Source organism: Tursiops truncatus, chromosome 8 (assembly GCF_011762595.2).
Source record: "Tursiops truncatus isolate mTurTru1 chromosome 8, mTurTru1.mat.Y, whole genome shotgun sequence".
In the NCBI taxonomy this organism is placed as follows: Eukaryota; Metazoa; Chordata; class Mammalia; order Artiodactyla; family Delphinidae; genus Tursiops; species Tursiops truncatus.
In genome coordinates, this window is record NC_047041.1 from 95,410,608 (window position 1) to 95,428,962 (window position 18,355).

The 18,355-nt window shown below is 58.6% G+C and overlaps 1 protein-coding gene across 1 annotated transcript; it reads right to left on the reverse strand.

Annotated features, from left to right (window-relative positions):
- Positions 1–28: 28 nt before the first annotated feature.
- Positions 29–16,575, reverse strand: MYBPC3 (myosin binding protein C3). The gene is made up of 32 exons (XM_073809438.1): positions 16,266–16,575; positions 15,575–15,688; positions 15,404–15,496; positions 15,174–15,322; positions 14,100–14,217; positions 13,561–13,609; positions 13,317–13,346; positions 13,090–13,143; positions 11,808–11,828; positions 11,377–11,540; positions 10,363–10,495; positions 10,120–10,122; positions 9,876–10,000; positions 9,692–9,797; positions 9,431–9,597; positions 8,910–9,075; positions 8,025–8,131; positions 7,910–7,939; positions 6,896–7,035; positions 6,576–6,647; positions 5,730–5,889; positions 5,309–5,413; positions 5,031–5,219; positions 3,808–3,942; positions 3,442–3,609; positions 2,620–2,708; positions 2,273–2,468; positions 1,878–2,017; positions 1,520–1,679; positions 1,283–1,419; positions 802–988; positions 29–343 (listed from the first exon to the last, which is right to left on the reverse strand). Exons 1-32 carry the CDS (start codon positions 16,573–16,575, stop codon positions 225–227), a joined length of 3,936 nt encoding a protein of 1,311 aa, XP_073665539.1. The 3' UTR covers positions 29–224.
- Positions 16,576–18,355: the final 1,780 nt, after the last annotated feature.

Consider the following 18,355-nt stretch of genomic DNA (forward strand, 5'->3'; position numbering starts at 1 on the left):
ACAAGCATCTTGGACAAGAAGAGTCAGTTCTCTGTGATTGCACCGATCTTTTATTGCCCTCATACACTGAGAAAACACAGCAGGCCAGAGAGGCCTGTCCCCAGCCACCATTCCTGAGCCCACACACTTTTCGCCCCAAGGATCTGAGGAGCTTCCAGATGGAGCTCTGACAGGTTAGCCTGTGCGGAGTGCCCCCCATGCCTGCTCATCATAACTACGCTGCCCTACTGGGGCTCCCCCAGTCCAGCTCCAACACACACACTTGCACACACATCCAACAGCAGAAGGTGGCTTGTCCAACTTCCTTCCAGGCTCCTGGTACATGGGTTGGCTCCAGTTGCACCTGTGACACAGGCTCTCTTGTGAATGAGCTGGACTGAAATCCTACTAAGAGCCACCTGCACCCCCATTTCCTGCTGGCTGCCCCTGGACTAAGGGCCAGGGCTCAGCCTTTGATTTGGGCCCTGGGTATCAGGGTGATGTGGAGTACATACCTGGCCATCCCCAGGGAGCCAGCCTGGTCACTGAGGCACTGCAGGAGAGGAGGCCATGCCATGCATGTGTTGAACCTCCCGGCACTACATGTGTTTCCCCACACACACACCCCCAGCCTTCGGGAAGGCTCAGGCAAGCAGCTCTGGCAACAAAGTCCAGAAGCCAACACCATCTGGACATGACAGAGTCATTGCTCTTTCAGCCAGAGCGGCTGCTTGGGCCAGGACAGCAAAGCGAAAGCCCAGAGTCCCAGCTGGCACCCGGCCTTTGCCACCACCCCAGGCCCTAGCCCAGCGGGTTCCTCACCTCGCACTTCCAGGCGGCACTCACACTGTGCCTCGCCTTGCAAGTTGGTGGCCCTGCAGACATAGACGCCCCCGTCGAAGGGGCAAGGCTTCCTAATCTCCAAGGTCAACACTCCCTGCTTGCTGAACATGCGGAAGCGGGCGTCTTTGCCCAGGTCCAGGCCATTCTTGAACCAGGAAATTTTGGGCTGTAGATGGGAAGGAGGGAGATCTCTCAGGTTGAGAGAGGACCTGGCAGGAACTTAGGGAGACTAGGCACTTGTGTTTCTACTCTGGGGATCCCAATGGAGTCCCAAACTATGCCCAGGGCCGAGTATGAACAGGGAGCCAATGAGGAATGCCAAGGCCCTGTTCAGGGAGGGCCCTGATACCCAAAAGTGGAGAGGAAACAGGGGGACAGGCTGCGGGGAGGACTGCTTGAGGCAGGGGCCTACGAGCCAGGTCTCCTAGGTTGGCCTGGATCAGGGCCCAAAGCTCCCTACCTTGGGGCTACCCCGGACAGCACAGCAGAGGGTAGCATTGTAGCCGGCAATGACCGAACGGTTCACCAGGGGGCGGGTGAAGCTTGGGGCCTCAGAGAAGTCCAGGGCCTTGTAGTTGGGTGGCTCATACGTGATGCCTGTTGTTGACAGAACTTGGTACCAAGAGGGCCACACCTAGCCAGGCTCGCCCCCTGCCCCAGCCCCCGCCCGCGGTGGGTGGGAGTGAAGGTACAGCACCTGGTCTAGGGATGAAGACAGGCTCCTTGGTGGTGGCGGCTCTGTCACTGGGCCCCACCATGTTATGGCTGAAGACCCGGAAGTAGTAGCCATTGCCGATAATGAGCTCTGACACCACACAGTGGGTGGGGCGGTAATGCTCCACGACGGTGAACCACTCCTGGGGTGTGGAGGAAAGGTAGGGGGTTCTCTGGGGCAGGCCCTACTTCCTGCCAGGGGCCTCTCTTGGGTATCCCTGGGGTCAGCACCTTCCCTGTGGAGGGAACCAGTCTAAGGATACCGGGGAGGGGCAGCTGGGGCCCAGGTCTGCCTGGACCCAGAGAGGGTGCGTGCGGGGGGCCCAGGCCCCTGGGCTCACCATGCTCTTCTTGTCAGCTTTCTGAACCGTGTAGCCCCAGAGCTCTGTGTTGCCGTCATCTTGGGGTGGCTTCCACTCCAGAGCCACATTGAAACCCCATGTCTCAGTGACCCGGATATCCTGGGGAGGACCTGGCTTGTCTGCAGGAGACAGACCCAGTGGGAAGCCCAAACCTCCTGACATTGCCTGAGTGTGAGTAGGGGACGCCAGGCTCCAGGGGCCCCCTCGCCCCTGCCAGGACCTGGCCTGCCATCTTCTGCAGGGGCTCTGGGCATCCCAGAGGAGGGGCCCCAGGCCTGGAAGACGAGAAGCTCCAGGTTGAGCCCTGGGCCCTGGCAGTCCAGCACAGGGACTAAAAATGCTCGGACTCAGAGGGAAGCCCCAACGCCACGTACCAACGACCTGCAGGACCAGCTCGGCCTTGTCCTCCATGCTCTCGATGCGCAGAGTCACCCGGTAGGTGCCCGAGTGGGCGAGGTGTGCGGCCCGGATGAACAGGATGGTGTCCGTGGGGCTGTTGCGGATGCTCACCTCCTCGCCTGCCAGTGGCTGTCCCTCTTTGGTCCAGGTCACCTGAGGCCGGGGCTTGCCCTGTGCGGGAGGACAGCTCACGCCTGAGCCTGGCTCTCCCTAACGGCCACTGCCCCAGTCTCGCTGAGACATCTGTCTGCCAGGCGTGGACAACACACGCGGCGGGGTGGGGCGGGGCGGGGGGGGGTGCAGGGAAGGGGGCCAGCCCTACCTGGAAAGGAATGAGGAGGTTCACGGGCTCTCCAACCTTCTTCTGGATGGTCTGGCGAAGATGTCTGGGTAGCTGGAGCCGTGGCCGCTCTGTGGGTACGAGTGAGGGGCTCGGCGGGGGCCCCCACAGCCGCAGGCCCAAGGAGCGCCACAGTGCCCTCCGCTGGAGGCAGGGCCTGGAGAGCTGCAACTAGGAAACATGCCGCCTGCCGGGCCCTCCTCTCCTTTAGCTCCCCAACCCCAGCCCCAAAGCTCCTGCTTCCACCCGAGCCTCTCCACCCTGCTACAACAGGCAGGGATCAGAGAGAGTGAGGAACTTATCTGAGGTCACACAGCTAGCCAGTCGCAGGCCAGGATGCAAACCTAGGCTTTTCGACTCCATGGCCCCTGCTGTTTCGATCCCAGTTTGCTGCCTCTTTCCACTCTAAGAACCAATCCTTAAAGGACTGACTCTTTGTTGGCAAAATAATGGAAAGTGGATCCCACATGGGCCAATCTGACAAGCGACCTCACTGCTCAGTCTTTAACACATGGACAATACCTATCTGTTGGAGCTCAGAGACCCACAAAACAGAGCTCGAAGGTGATGGTACAATGACCTACATTTTCCCTGGTCCAGAACTGGGGGTTGACATGGAAAACCAAGAGGGACGCCTTCTCTGCACATCTGGCCTGTGGCACGGGTATAGGCACCGACCCCCTCCTGTCCCTGCCCAGCATTTATTCCCGCCAAGTAGGGTCTCCCTGACTGCCCCCACCTCCACTGGACCCCAGGGGCCAGGGTGCCAGTGGTAGGTCTCATCCCTGCACGAGGAGCACTCACGCAGTATCTCCTGCACCGTCACAGGCTCCGTGGTGGTGACAGGGGCTCCAGGCCCCGCCACATTGTGAGCCCGCACGCGGAAGAGCAGCCGAGCCCCCGTGGGCAGGTCCTTCACCAGCAACGATGTGTGCTCGGTCAGCCCCTGAAGGGCAGCCACCCACTCCGAGCCTGGGGGCGGGGGTGGGGATGAAGAGGCAAGGCCATGGGCAGCGTCCGCATCCTGCCGCCCACATCCCTGGTGGCCGACTGGGGCCTCCACTGCAGACAGGGGCCCTGCAGGGTGACAGGGACCTGGCCTGGCCTGGAGGGCAGTTCAGAGAAGGGTGCTGGGAGGCGGAGGGCCCAGGGCTGGGCTGCAGCACTCACAGCCATCCTGGCAGTACTCCACGCTGTAGCCGTCGAGGCCTCCAGCTCCCATGCGCTCTGGGGGCCTCCACTTGAGGGAGACGGTGGTGTCAGAGACATCCTCCACCGCCAGGTGGCTGGGCTCACTGGGGGGGCCTGGGCAGAGGGGAGGCCAGAGAGGGGTCTGAGCGAGTCTGCACCAGCCAGGGCAGCTGAAGGACCACAATCCAGGGAAATCCTCCCCCTTCGACTGGCTTTCAAGCACTTTGAGAAATATTTCAGCTCCATTAAAAGACATGTCTCTAGACAGGCTTACAAACAAACACACACTCAAGCAGCATCAGTGATTACAGAAGAGATCTAAACAGGAAAAGACGCCCCAAAACAACACCAACATGCTTAGAAAGAGCCACTTTTGTCAGATGGTGGAGGAAATTCTTTAAATGTAATTTAAGAAAACACTGGCCTAAAACATGGACATTTCCTGACCCTGTATGAGTAACTGAGTTGACTAAGAGCTAAGAAAACCGGAAGTCACTTCCTAAAGAGAGGCCTGGCCCCTTCTCCCCACAGGCACCCTCTTCCTGCCATCTCACCACACTGTGCCCCCTTCCCTGTGTCTGCCCCACCACGCACAGCCACCCTCCTCCCCCTGAGACTCACATGTCCCAACAGGGACAGGTGTCCTCGAGAGTGCCACACCCTCGGTGTCTGTTCTACCTTCTCAACCTCCATTATACAGATGTGGAAACTGAGGCACAGGGGAAGACGATGACTCCAGATATCCCTCCTGGGGATGAAAGAGCTGGCTCTGCAAACCCCATCTCTGATTCCTGGTCCAGGGCCCTTTCCGAGGGACCCAACTGCCCTCACCCTCCTCCCTGGTTAACAAATGCTGGCTGAAGGGAGTGGGGAAGAGGGAACAATGATTTACTGAGCTGCTGTGTGCCAGATGCTCCACCTGCATGACCTCATTTCATCCTAACAATTCTATGAAGTAGATACTGTCATTATCCCCATTTTATAGATGCGGAAAGTGAGGCTGGAGAGGTCTCTCAGCTCCACCCCCTGCCAGCGGGTGACCTCGAGAAAGTCATCTAACTTCTCAGAGCCTCACTTTCTTCACCTGTGAAATGAAGGTGATTAAAGGAGACCACGGGTGTAAGCGCCACCGACACAGTAGCTGCTACTACTGGGGCCCCTGAACAGGAGGGCGTGGGGCGGGGCAGGCAGGGCAGGCTCACCAACAGGCATGAACGGCTGGGAGGCGGGGCTAGGCCTGGACATGCCCACTGCGTTGACGGCGTAGACCCGCATCTCGTAGACCACGCCCTCGATCATGCTCCGCGCTTCGTGACTCAGCTCCCGCAGCAGGTCGAAGTTCAGCCGCATCCACCGGTAGCTCTTCTTCTTCTTGCGCTCCAGGATGTAGCCTGGCGAGGGGAGGTGGGAGCTCTGGTCTAGAGCGCAGGCACCCCCGCACCCCCTGCCCTCGGCTATGTCCTTTGTGCCTTCGGCTCACCTAGGACTGGCTGCCCGCCATCGTAGGCAGGGGGCTCCCACCGCACCGTGCAGGAGTCCTCGCCCACGTTGCTGATACTGGGGGCCGCCGGAGCATCCGGCACATCTGGGGAGGGGGGACCCACATCAGCCCTGCCCGGCTGAGGCCAACGTTGCCCATCCTCACTGCACCCCAACCAACAGGCCTCCCCCACTGCCCCCAGAGCCTAAAACGATCTTTCCAGAATGCAGTTCTGATCACATCACCAGCCTGCAAACAACCTGTTACGGCTCCGCACTGCCCATATTCACCGGTCCTAGCCCCAGACCCCTCTACGGATCTAAGAATGTAGCCCACAGTGTTTGTTTAGAGACTAAGTGTGTGCATGGATGGGTCCTCCCTGGTTGCTCCTGTGGCTTCCCCACCTGGACCCTTGCCTCACCGATGACCTTGACTGTGAGGTTGACCTGGTCCTCGCCCACGGGGTTCTGCACCGTGACAACATAGACGCCCTCGTCTTCCTTCTCTGCTCCCTCAACGGTGAATATGCTGCGGTCCTTGGTGGTCTCCACTCGGACCCGGCCCTCGGTCTCACACAGCAGCTGGCAGGGGAGTAGGAGTTGGGGGGAAGGACCCAAGTCAGAACCCAGGGGCTTCTGCAGCCTCTGCAACAGCTGACAGCCCTGAGATGGGAACGGAGCTCAGCGCTGGGTCTGCTGGGGAGACACAGCCTGTGTGGAAACTGCACCCATGTGAGCATCTAACCCAAGACCCTTTCCTTACCACCTGCCATGGGCACGACACCAGGGCAAGGGTCACAGGTTCTAGCTCTAGCTCTGTCATGGAACTTTAGACAATCGCCTGTCTGCTCCATGCCTCAGTTTTCCTATCTGCTGAATGGGAATAACAGGACCTCACAGAGCTATTGTGAGGATCCTGAAAGACCTCAGCTGGGTAGAGGAACCAGCAGCGAGTGGAGGACGAGAAGCTGACCTGATTGGTGCCCCTGCAGCTACTCCTATTGAAAAGTGCCAGGGACCCCACTCCCTTGCTGGGAAGAAGCACAAAGTCAAGGTCAGCTCAGGAAGACAAGAGCCAGGGAGCGCCCCCAGTCAGGAGGACTTCCTGGCAATGTTGAAGGTCTGAACGTGTGTCTGTCTGGGGCATGAGGGCCCCGTGGAGACCCTACCAGGGGCAGGAGCACCTTCACAGAGACCTCACCTGAGTTTGGATACCACATGGGCAGAAAATGACTAAGGGCCAATGAGCCACCTTCAGCCTCACTCACCTTCTTGTCGAATACCCACTCGTCACTGGCACCTGCATCCCCTGATGCATCGAGGGCTGGGACCTTATTCCTCTGGGAACAGAGCAGGAAGGAAGGAGTGAGGGGAGAGGGTCTGGCTCAGCCTGGAGGGAACCCCTGCCCAGCAACCCCTACCCCGGTCCCTCCTTTGCCCACCTCCCCGACCTCTCAGCCTGCTGAGCCTCTGTGCCCCTAGTCAGCGGCCAGGGCGTGTACATGTGGGGCGGGGAGCAGGTCCCACCATACACTAGTCCCATGCACCCATTTTACAGGTGGGGAAGTGGGGGAGGGATCCGCAGTACCTTTGTGATGGTCTTCTGCCAAATCACAGTAGGAGCAGGGTCCCCGGAGATAGGAACATCCAGGCGTAGCTTGTTCCCAGCCACCACCACAATGGTATCCGGCACGCGACCTGGGCAGTCCAGGTGGATCTTGGGAGGTTCTGGCAGGGAGATGGCACAGGTCAGTGAAAGAGGAAGGGGCCTAAGGCCTATGAAAGAGGGGAAAGCTAGAAGGAGCACATGCCCCTGGCTGTTTTGTTTTTATTCTACTGAGGTATAGTTTGCACACGCTAAAATGCCAAGACTTGAACATACAGCTTGATGAGTTTTGACAAATGTATACACCCTGTGTAACCACCACCCAGTCAAGATCTAAAACATTTCCATCTCCCCAGGAAGTTTCCAGGGAGGTTCATAACATCAGGTCACCTAGCGTAGCATTTCTCAACTTGTGTTTGGGAATGCCTTCCTAGAAAAAAAAAAATTTCCATGGACAAACAATTAGGAAACCCGAGGTTAAACAAAGTTAAGCAGGATTTTTTAGAGCATTTGACATGCTAATGCACCTTCTGAATCAACAAGAGGTTCCCAAACTTATTTCACCATGGAACCCTTGTAAAATGGAGTATCGTATTAAGTGAACCCTGTTTAGAAAGCCCTGACCTACAGCATGCCTCAGCCTGGACTGTTCTCCTGAAATTAGGATCCTACACAGTTTAATCTAGAAGCAGGAAAGGTACTTGTAAAGCAGATTTAATAATAAAACCTCACCTCTGTGATGTCATTTGGAAGCTCACACACACCATGTCAGGTCATTGTTCCTACCATCCCATAGGGGAGCCACTTCAGGATCCCCATTTTAGAGGCGAGGAAACTGAGGCTCAGAGGGACTGCAGGTGGCCCGTGGTTGTGAGTGGCAGAGCTGGGGCTGGGCCTCAGGGTCCCCACTCCCGGTTCCTTTCTTCCCTCCGCTTGTGAGTGGAAGGGAGACACGGGCAGGGCGTGGGAGGCAGCACGCAGGGGCCCAAGACTCACCCTGCCTAGGCACGAAGTCAATCTTGACCTCTGCAAGAGATGCAAGAGCAAGTGGCACCAGGGTGAAGGCAGGGCCCAGTGGCAGGGGCCCCCATGCCCCTCAGCACCCGCTCACCCATGAAGTGGAGCTTGGCAGACAGGTTACAGGCGAAGCCTTGTGGCACAAAGCTGTAGTCCGCCTCGTCTGCGGGCGTGACGTCGTCTATGGTCAGTCTGTGGACCCTGCGGGGCAGTGATGGCTCAAGGGGCCCTGCTGGGCCATGCACCCCTGGCCTCACCGGACACCCCAGCCAGGGCTCCAGGGGGCCCTCACCCCACCCTAGCTCAATGGTGTTCTAAAGTGCTCTCTTCCTCTGTGTTTGAATTTTCCAGCTCCCTTGCATGCTTTCAGAGGTAAGCAGTGTAGATGTGTCCCCTCGGCTGGGCCACTGGAGACTGGGCAGGGGCTGGTCTCATTAGTCTCCGTGAACTTGGGCCCAGATGCTCGGGGCATGAGTAAGGGAGTGGGAGAGAATGAGGGCCCCTGGCCAGAGCCATCCTCCGAGGCCTCCTACTCTACCCTGGTCATGAGTTGGCGGGGGTGGGGGGGCGCTCCCAGCCTGTCTGTATCTCTCACTGCTTCGTCTTTGTCTCTGTCTCCCTCCTTCTCTGTCTCCAATGGACTTTTCTTCTCTGTATGCGTCTGCCTCTCCATACTTCTGTCTGTCTCTCTCTGTATCTTTCTTTCTATTTGTCTCTGTCCTGATTCTGTGTATCTGTCTCTCTGTTCATCTGCTTCTCCCTCTGTCTCTCAATCTCAGTCTGACTTTCTTTGTCTCTAGTTCAGTCTCGGTCCTGTCTCTAAGTGTCTGTCTCTTTCTGTTTATCTCCATCCATCTGTCTGTCTTTGTCACCATCTTCTCTGTGTCTCTATCTCAGTCTCTCTCTCTGTGTCTCTCCCTGTCTCTGTCAGTCTCTGTTTCTCTCTGTCTCTCTGTGTGTCTGTCTCTGGCACACTCACCGCCCGATGTGGGACACCTTTATGCGGCTGTCAGGCACCAGCTCCTTCCCGTTCTTCAGCCACACGCCCCGCACGTTCTCATCCGACACCTCACACTTGAACACGGCCTGGTCCTTTGAGCCTACCGTCAAGTCCGCGATGCTCTGGTACACCTCCAGCTTTTTCTCTGGGGGACATAGGGCAGAGCCAGTGAGCTGGGGAGGGTGTGTGTGGGCGTGAATCCCTGCGGAGATCCCTCGGGCTTGTGAAAATACATGAGTGCAATGCATGTGTGCCTGTGACGGTGCCGTGTACAAAAGGAATCTCATGTGTGCCGGGGTGGGTGACACTAACCAGGCCCATCTGAACCTCCAAATACCCTCCAGGTGGTCACCTCAGCACCCCCATTTTATGGATGAGAAAGGTGAGGCCTGATGTGTCGAAGTTACTTGTCCAAGGCCATGCAGGCCTCGATCCCGGGTTTGCCCAATTCTCCTACATGGCTGGGGCGCTAGTGCTGAGGGGGCCTCCCAGGGCCTCACCCTGAACGATGAGTTCAGCCAGAGCCTGGCCCCCGCTCGTGCGCAGTGCGTAGTGCCCAGCATCCTCCAGCGTTGCCTCGTTGATGATCAGGTGGTGTCTCTGGCCGTCCTTCTTGAATCGGTATTTGAAGGTCTCCTCCCGGGTCAGTTCCACCCCGTCCTTCAGCCTGACCAGAGGGTGGGCAGTAGGTGCCAGGGCCTCCTCTGGGGATGCCCCCAGGTCCCTGGCCCCGCCCCGAGCCCCCCGCCTCTGGCACTCACCATTTGACCTGGGCCCCCTCCTCAGACACTTCACACTCAAACTCCACGCGCTGTCCCACCATCACCAGCTGGTCCTCCAGGGGACATGTGATCAGCACGGGGGGCTCTGCCGAGCAGAGAGAGAATGATGGGTGGGCCGCTCTGTGGCCCCTCCCCTCGCAGGGTCTCAGGACGCCAGGCCCACCTTTGACAAAGAGCTCGGTGCTGCACTTCTCGCTGCCCACCACGCACTGGTAAGCCGCGTCGTCCGCCAGCGAGCACTGGCTGATGGTCAGCGTGCGCTTCGCGCCGACCGACTCGAAGATGTACCTGGGCGGGGCCGGGGTGTGGGCAGGAGAGCCATGGACGCACCTCCTGGGCTCTGGGCCCCCCCTCAAACTGCCGTCGGGACCCCCGTGCCCACACCCCAAGCCTTCCAGGAGCCTTACTTGCTGTGGAGCGGAAGGGGCCATTGGAGCGTCCCGATGGGAGGAGCGAGACCGAGAGAAAATGAGCAGGGAATAGAGCCAGGAAGAAACAGAAAGGTGGGGAGTTAGACCCAGAGAGACAGGGATCCAGAGCTGGCCAGAGAGCATGGGCGGAGGGAGAGGCAGGGAGAGCACGGCCGGGGAGCAGCCCCCCAGGGCCCCTCCTCACCCTGCAGTGTCCCCGGGTCCCACTCCCACCCGCACCTGCCGCTCATCTGGATCTCCTGTCCGTTCTTAAGCCACTTGACCTCGGCGTCGGGGTCGGCCAGCTCCACGGTCAGCCGGATCTTGTGGCCCTTGCTCACCTGGTAGGCCGGCTGCAGCTTCTTCTGAAAGGCTGAGCGCTTCCACCCCTCAGCCCCCTGCTCCCGGGGCCGCCCAGCGAGGAGGGCGAGGTCCTGCCCCTCTCCTCCTCCTGCCTCCCCACGTCTCTCTCTGTGCCTCCGCTGTGACTCTGTCTCTCTACCCCTGTCTGTCACCTCCTTGTCTCTTGTCTTCCTGTCTTCCTTGGAGTCCTCTTCACCTGCTCAGCTCAGGGATAGGGTCCGGGGCTTTCCAAAAGGACAGAAGCTTGGCAGGAGAATGGGTGATGGGACAAACGGGCCTTCTCCTCCTCTCCACTGTTTTACCAACAACCCCCGGTTTTATGCCCTCCTGCCAGGCGCCTCTGTTGTCCCAGCTGAGTTTCCAGGGCTCCTTGTCAACCCCTTGATGGGGAAGGGCTGGCCTGAGCCCTCTCCTCGGACCCGCCTGGGGGCGAGGGGCGCTAACCTACACCCGCCTGTTCTGTTTGCCTGTGAGGAAGATTAACCAGGCTCTTCTCTTCGCGGGTCGGGGGTCTCTGGGCTAAACTGGCTTCTTCCCCTTTTTTGGGTGTTGGGAGAATTAAGCAGGCTTTTTTTTCCCAAGCCGGGTAGGCGAGGAAGAGGCCGCCTGGCTTTGGCTGGGGGAGGAGAGCTGGCCCGGGCTCCGTCCTCTTCCTGTGGCGTCTCTGGGCTAACTTGGCCCTTTTCTTTTTCTGTGCGGCAAGGTGCCTGCCTGGGCCCTCCCGCTTTTTCCCCACACGAGGGGGGATTCACCAGGACTCTCCTTTCCTGAGCGTCTCTGGGCCACGCTGGACGCAGCTTTTTTTCCCGTGGGCACGTGCGCGTGCGTGCACGCGCGCGCGTCTGCGCAGGCGCTCACCTCGCCCTCTCCTCGCCCTGGGAGGGGTCTCACCTGTGCTCTTCTTCTCCTCCCGCTTCATGCCCTTGAGCCTCTTGAGCATGCCTCGCAGGTCGGTGATGCCGTGCTGGAAGGCGATGCGCTCATACTCTGACGGGGGTGCCTGCCGCAGGATCTCCCACACATCCTCCTCCGCGGGGGCCTCCAGCCTCGAGTCCCTGTGTCACACGGTCCACGTGGCGAGGCTTCAGGGCAGTCCCCATGGCCAAGACAAAACTGCAGCCCCCTCTCCTCCCCTCCCAAGCGGAAGCTGCCCCTGCCCCTCTGCCTCTTCCCCTCTGTTAGGACAGCTCGAGCTGGAGTGGGTACTGGCCAGTGCTGGGGCTCAAGGGGGCTTAAGGCTTCAGTATGGGGGGGCGCTGGGACTCGGAGGTGCTCCTGGCTGAAGTAGGGGTGACAGGTGCAGAGCTTCATGGGGCACTCACCGCGGGGTCCGGAAGCTGCTGCTCCAGGTGGGGAAGAAAAGCAGTGGACACATTAGAGGTGTAACAGAGAAGAACAAACCTGACTCCATATTGGATCTATTCCTTTAGCTCTAACCCTTGTACTGTGTTGCCTGTTCTTGGTCATGCTGGCTCTGCACCTTTGTAAAAGAATGTTGCCTATGGCCCAAACTATATCTGATAGCCCATTCTCAAGGCTTTGCCTCCCAGGCTTGACCTTTAAAGGTATATAGCACTTTTCATTTGTATAGAGATAAAAAATTACAGAACAGAAAATAACATTTGTCTTGTTGGAGGTTTACAGGAACATTGTGACCAGACCTACATGGCCGGCTGCAAGAACAAAGGATTCCACCAAGAAGTCTGCAATAACCAGCCACACTCCCTCCCCTTTTAGTAGAAAAGAAGCCTGAATCCTAACTTGGGGAAGATGGTTCTTTGGGACACTGTCCACCATCTTCTCGGTTTGCTGGCTTTCCCAATAAAATCGCTAGTCCTTGCCCCAACACCTTGTCTCTCAATTTATTGGCCTGTCGTGTGGCAAGCAGTCTGAGCTTGGACTTGGTAACGAAGGGATGGGTCATCCCTCCATGGACCGCAGCCCGTGGGTCCTCACCTCCACCCTCTTCCCTGCACTTACACCTCTCCGTTTACAGGGCACATGTGGCCTTGTTTATTCCTCCTGAGCTCCGGCAGGTGGGTATCAGGAGAACCTGAGGCTCAGAGACTCTCCCCAGTCAGCAGGGATCCTCACCCAGGTCAGTCTGATCCCCAGCCCTGTCATCTGTCATCCGCCCTGGTGGGGATGGCTACAGAGTCCTGCCAGTGCCCTGCTTCCCCAAAGCACTTAACCCCCATGCTCATTTTCTGGGCTGCAGCAGCATCGACCATACTGCAGGGTCCAGGAGAGGGAGGGACAGGACACTGAGGACACAACTCAATTGCACTGGGCTAGGTGGGCAATTCCTGAGGCTTTGGAGCCTTCTCCCAGCTTCTGGGTCCCCAGAGCCTATTGAGATGAGCTGTCGCAGACTCAAGTGTAGTAGGTCATGGGAACAGTGTGAGGATGTTAGTTCACAGGATGTAACTTCTGCTGAGCCCTCTGACTCTTCGCAACACCTGGATTGTCCCATTTGACAGGCAAGGAAACCAGCTCAGAGAGGTGCGGTGACCTGCTCAGGGCCACACGGCTGGAAAACCACGGTGCCAGAATTTGAAACTGGGCCACGTCACCTGCTCTGAGAGCTGCTACCCAGGGGCTCACCTCTTCCTCAGCAGCGAGCTGAAGTCCAGAGTCCCAGCATCCTCATGGCCATCACTATGGAGAGGAACCCCCATAAGGCCACAGTTGAGCCACAGAAGGGGTTTGGGAGCAGGGGGTGGGGTCGTGGTGGGGGGATGGACGTGAGAGGAAGGGACACTGGCTGAACGGCTTCTCCCTGTCTATCTCAGACCCCCAGGGTCTATGTACAGGTGGGTAGGAACGGGTACCTGATTCGCCGACCTCCTCCAGCCAGGCTCCTGTGGGGGTTAGACTCAGTTTCTCACCTGCCCAGGGGAGCTTACTCTCTTCCATCCCCATCCTCTTTATCCTGGCCCTCCACATCACCCCAAGCCCTGACCCCCATATCACCCCCTGTCCTGGTCCACCCACATTACCCCTGGCCCAAACCCCAAGGGGCCTCAGACCCCAGAACCGGCCTCCCCCAGGCCCTGACGAGAGGTGGCCACTCACGTGCGGCGGAAAGCTGATCGGAGGTCCACGTCTACGGGGCCGATGGCCTCTGGGTTCAAAGACGGGGATGAGTCAGGGGAGGAGGCTTCAGAGGGGACGATCCCAGAAGCCCTGCCCTGGGATCTCCTGGTGTTGCAGACCTGCCCATCCATGACCCTTTGACAGTGGGCATCTGCCCCAGGACCCCATCTTCTCAGCCTTTCCCAGCCAGGGTCAAGGTACCAGGGACGTGGGGCAGTTTATCGTTCCCAGTACCTTTGAGGTGGTTCATCTCCCGCCCATCTCTCAACTTACCCTTCACCTGTTCACCTGTGCCAGGATCCCAGACACCAAGATGACTAAGACCCCAGATGAGATCTGGGCTCAAGCCCCACCCCAACCCTGGAAGCCTCGATGGGTTTCTTTCAGTATTGGGCATGTGGTCAGTGGTTGCACGGCCAGGGCTCAGCATCCTCCTTAGTATTGGGAAGTGGAGGCAGGTATGGGGACAGGACGCATGGGGAGCCCAAACCCAGAACTGATACCAGAGGGCCCCTTACCATGGACAGTGAGGTTGAAGTTGCAGCTGTCAAATTTGTCCTTGGTGGACACCTCACAGCGGTAGCCACCAGCAAAGGTGGCCTGGGCATCTGTGATGTGTAGCTCAAACAGGTAGACCTGTGGAGGTGAGGTGTCAAGGGAGACTGGAAGCGAGGAGATGAGGCCCTTCACCCCTAAAGGAGACTGTGGGTGGTTAAGGGCCACCGATCTTCTCACCCCTCAGGGCTTAAATTAATCCATACAGTTTTGTATAAATAGAAAAAGGGGCCCCTTCTCAAGATACATTGACTGCCATCTGCTGGCACAGGGTGGTGATACAATGTAAATCAAGGGTGGCTACAAGGCACATGGCATTCACTTAAGATGAGGCACTTTGGGGAATCCCCTGGTGGTCCAGTGGTTAGGACTCCACGCTTTCACTGCAGTGGGCCCAGGTTTGATCCCTGGCTGGGGAACTAAGATCCTGCAATCCACGTGGTTCGGCCAAAAAAAATAGAGGCACTTTTGTTCAGTGCACAGCCCACACAACTGTACATGTCTACCCTGCCCTGCCAGACGCCCCCTTGCCTGGGCTGGGACTGTGGAAGTATGGGAGGAGCAAAGGCTGAGAGTCAAAGCACAGGTTCTAGGCCTGGCTCTGAGTGACCTGGGACCAGCAACAATAAACTCTCAAGCTTTGGTTTCCTTGTCTGTATTGTGAAGAATTGTTATGGTTGATCATTGAGGGTCCCTTGAGCTCTGACACCCATCCATCTGGGGCCTTTACACCCTCACTGACTGGTGCCCCCCAAGTCTTATTTATGCCCCCTTGAGACTCTCATGCCCTCCGAGCCCCCTACGTCCCACAGGTCCCCTGTGCCTCCCCATAACCCTCCCCTGAGCCTCCCCATGCTCCCTGTGTGCCCCTGGCCCCCCCAACCAGCTTCCCAGGCTCCCCATGACCTTCTGTGCACCTCCTCTGTGCCTCAAGTCTCATGGTGCCCCCTGCCTCTCTGTGCCCCCCATGCCTTCCAGGGGCTCTCCAGGTCCCCTTTCCATGCATCCCCGTGACCCCCGTGCCCCGCAGGTCCCACCTTGCTGGTCCGATCGTAGCTGTCGTGCAGCTGCAGGTGTTGCCCCACCTTGCTGCTCAGGTCCACCCACTTGCCCTTGAACCACTTGACTACAGGTGGTTTCAGGAGGCTAGCCCCTGCCACGCGGGCTGAGAAGGTGATGCTGCCACCTGCAGGAGAGGGGTGACAATCGGGGATGCCCTGCTGCCTCCCTCCCCACTTCACCCTGGGTGCAGCAGCCCTGCACTCACCCGCGGTCACCTCGCCATCCTGTGGCCTCATCACAAAGAGGCCGATGGGATCGTCAGGGACACTGGGTCCATCGGGGGCTGCTGAGCTTGACCCTGTGGACAGAGGCCTTTGAGACCTGCCCTGGGACACCCCCATCCACTGACCCAGCCTCCCTGACCCGCCCCTCTCACCTTCAGGCCTCGGGGAGCCTCCTTCCACTTCAGTGGCCGAGGCCAGGGCTTCTCCAGGGGCTCCAGGAGCCTCAGCAGGGGCGGGAGCAGGGCCTGGCACAGGCTCTGCCTTCCCTGGAGGGGATCAGATGGGGGGTCGTGGAGCAGCTTCTAACCAGAGACCCCCTCTTCTTGTCCCTGGTCCTTCCCGCCTTTGCAGTGTGTACAAAGGTTCATTCAGCCTGCCTCTCACCTTCTCCTCGCCCTCACTGGCCGTCTGTGCCCACATTCCAGGGGCTCAGCCTGAACATCCCTCCTCTCCTTCCCCAGGCTCTGGTCTTGGTCCAGCCCCCCAGGCTGGGCTGGGGCTCCCTCCACACCCATAAGCTCATGGGGCTTCCCTGCCAGCACACACAGCCCACCAAGTTTCCATCTGCGTGGGCATGTCCAGTGGGAAGGCAGGTTATGTCTTATTCATCTCTGAACTTCCCCCACCTCCGTAACGGCCGAGACAGGCCAGGGAGCCACGTGGGGACACTCAGAAAGGTCTTGCTACAGAAAACGGGAAAAGGCCATTGCTGGCTGAGGGCACAGCCGAAGCAAAGGTAAGAAAGTGAGAAAACACCTCCTGCACTCTGGTCGAAGGAGAGGTGGTGGGGCTGCCCCTGCTCCCAGTAGCTCCAACTTCAGGGAAGGCTGCCCAAGGTCTTACCTGCTTCTAAGACCTTGAGGTCAAACTTGACCTTGGAGGAGCCAGCGATGACTGCATAGGACCCCTGGTCGGCAGAGCCCACGTCCCTCACTGTCAGCGTGTGCCGCGTGCCCTCGGCTGCCAGGCCATATTTGTCACTGGCACTGATGTCCCTGCCTGCCCGCTGCCAGCGCACCTTCACTCCTGCCCGCTCTGTCTCGGCCTCGAACACGGCAGGGCTGCCTGTGGCCACCTCCACTGACCGTGGCTTCTTGCTGAAGGCGGAAACTGAGGGGCAAATGGAATCTGCAGGGGCCCCTGGCTTGCCCATGCGCACCACCCCTATAGCGCTTCTTATTAAATACGACGATAAGCGCTTTAATGCATCACCTCGTTTAATGCTCCAATGGCTCTATGAGGTAGGTGCAGTTATTATGTCCATTTCTCAGATGAGGACTCTGAGGCTCAGAGAGGTTAAGTGACTTACCCAAGATCACATAGCCAGTAGGTAGGAGAGCCAGGCCTGTGGTCCAACCTCCATACAAGAATTTTGCTAGGTGTGTCCCTGGATACCCCACCCTCTCAGCCTGTGGAAGCCCATCCCCCTTTCACCCCACCAGCTGGGGCACTTGGCAAGGGACCAGTACTCTGCCTACTTGGACGTGGCTAAATTTGTCCTCTAAGAGCTTCAGGCTGAGAATCGGCAACCGAGATAAGGCTGGCCTGGGAGGGAGCTGGGGCTGGGGGGACGATCCCTGACACGGACGACCTTGGTGAGGGCACAGGCCAGGACTGGGACTCTGGGCTGTGACTTTCTCTGCCCTTGGCTGGAGATCAGGGGCTTCTTGACCATCCCCTCCCAGAGCAGAAGGGCTGCAATACCCCACTGCGGGGGTCATGACTGGTGTGCAGGCCACAGGGGTGCAGGCTCAGAAAGCAGACAGTCTCAGAGCTGGAAGGAACCAACCTAACCCCTCCTTGTATAGATGGGGAAACTGAGACCCAGAAGGGGAGGGACTTGTCCAAGAGCATTCAGGGAGCCTGGCTCAAGTCTAGAGTCATCCTGGGGTCCATCCTGCAGCAGCCTTTTCCCAAAAGGCAAGCCCAGGCCTAACCTTGCTGCAGGAGATGGGCATGGAGGCAGGGAAGGGGTCTTCTGCGTCCTGAGAGTGGGGTGATGGCCCACTTCCTGCCTTGGCTCTCTCCCACTCTGTGCCCCTGACCCTGGTTTATTCTCACTCTCATCAGAAGGATGAGAAGGAGAAACTGAGAATCAAAAAAAGGACCCAGGAGGACGGTGCCCCTGTGCTGGGGCTCAGAGGCCTCGACCTCAACAACCCCCTCAGGAACTCGCTCCGAGGCCCGCCCCCAATTGCAGATGTCCCCAGCCCCCCCTGCCCCACGCTCAGCCCCAACCCCAGGCCTGGAGCTACCTGGTTTCTTCCCTGGCTCAGGCATCTTGGGAGAGGTCACGCCAGGAACGGAGCACGCACGGGCCTCCGAAAGAGAATCTGAGCAGGGATCCGTCCCCCTACTATATAAGGGGCCACCCCCTCCCCAGGCCCTCCTTATCTGCACCCTGCCCAGCCACCTGCTAAATATAGACAAATTCCAGAGATCAAGGGCTCTCCAGGAGAACATGGGACCCCATTGTTCCTGGCTGGCCCCATCCCCTCCCCTGCCAGCCCAATATGACAGCTTCTGCCCCCCAGCCCTCAATAAATCTCAGGGGTACCCCAAGCCCTGTCTGTACGTCCTTCTGACAGGCAAATTGTGCGGTGGGAGCGTGTGGGACCCATAACCCTGAGGCTGATGGGTCAAACATATCCTTGCCGGGCGGTGGTTACATGCACAGCCCTGGGCTGGGCTGCCCGGGGTCCTGGCTTCCCCCGTCAGTGTTCCCTTGTGACCTTCTGCCCCCTGTGACTGCCTCCACACACCCTCCCCCTGCCCCCGCTCAGGTCACATCAGGAACATCAGTTGCTACACAGAAAGAAGCAAATTACATGTGACCTACTGTAAGCAAGACCCAATATCGGGGAAGGTCATTTGTCCCTCACAGTCCGGAGGGAGGAATTCTGTACCCAAGGATTGTCCACATGGTCAAAACT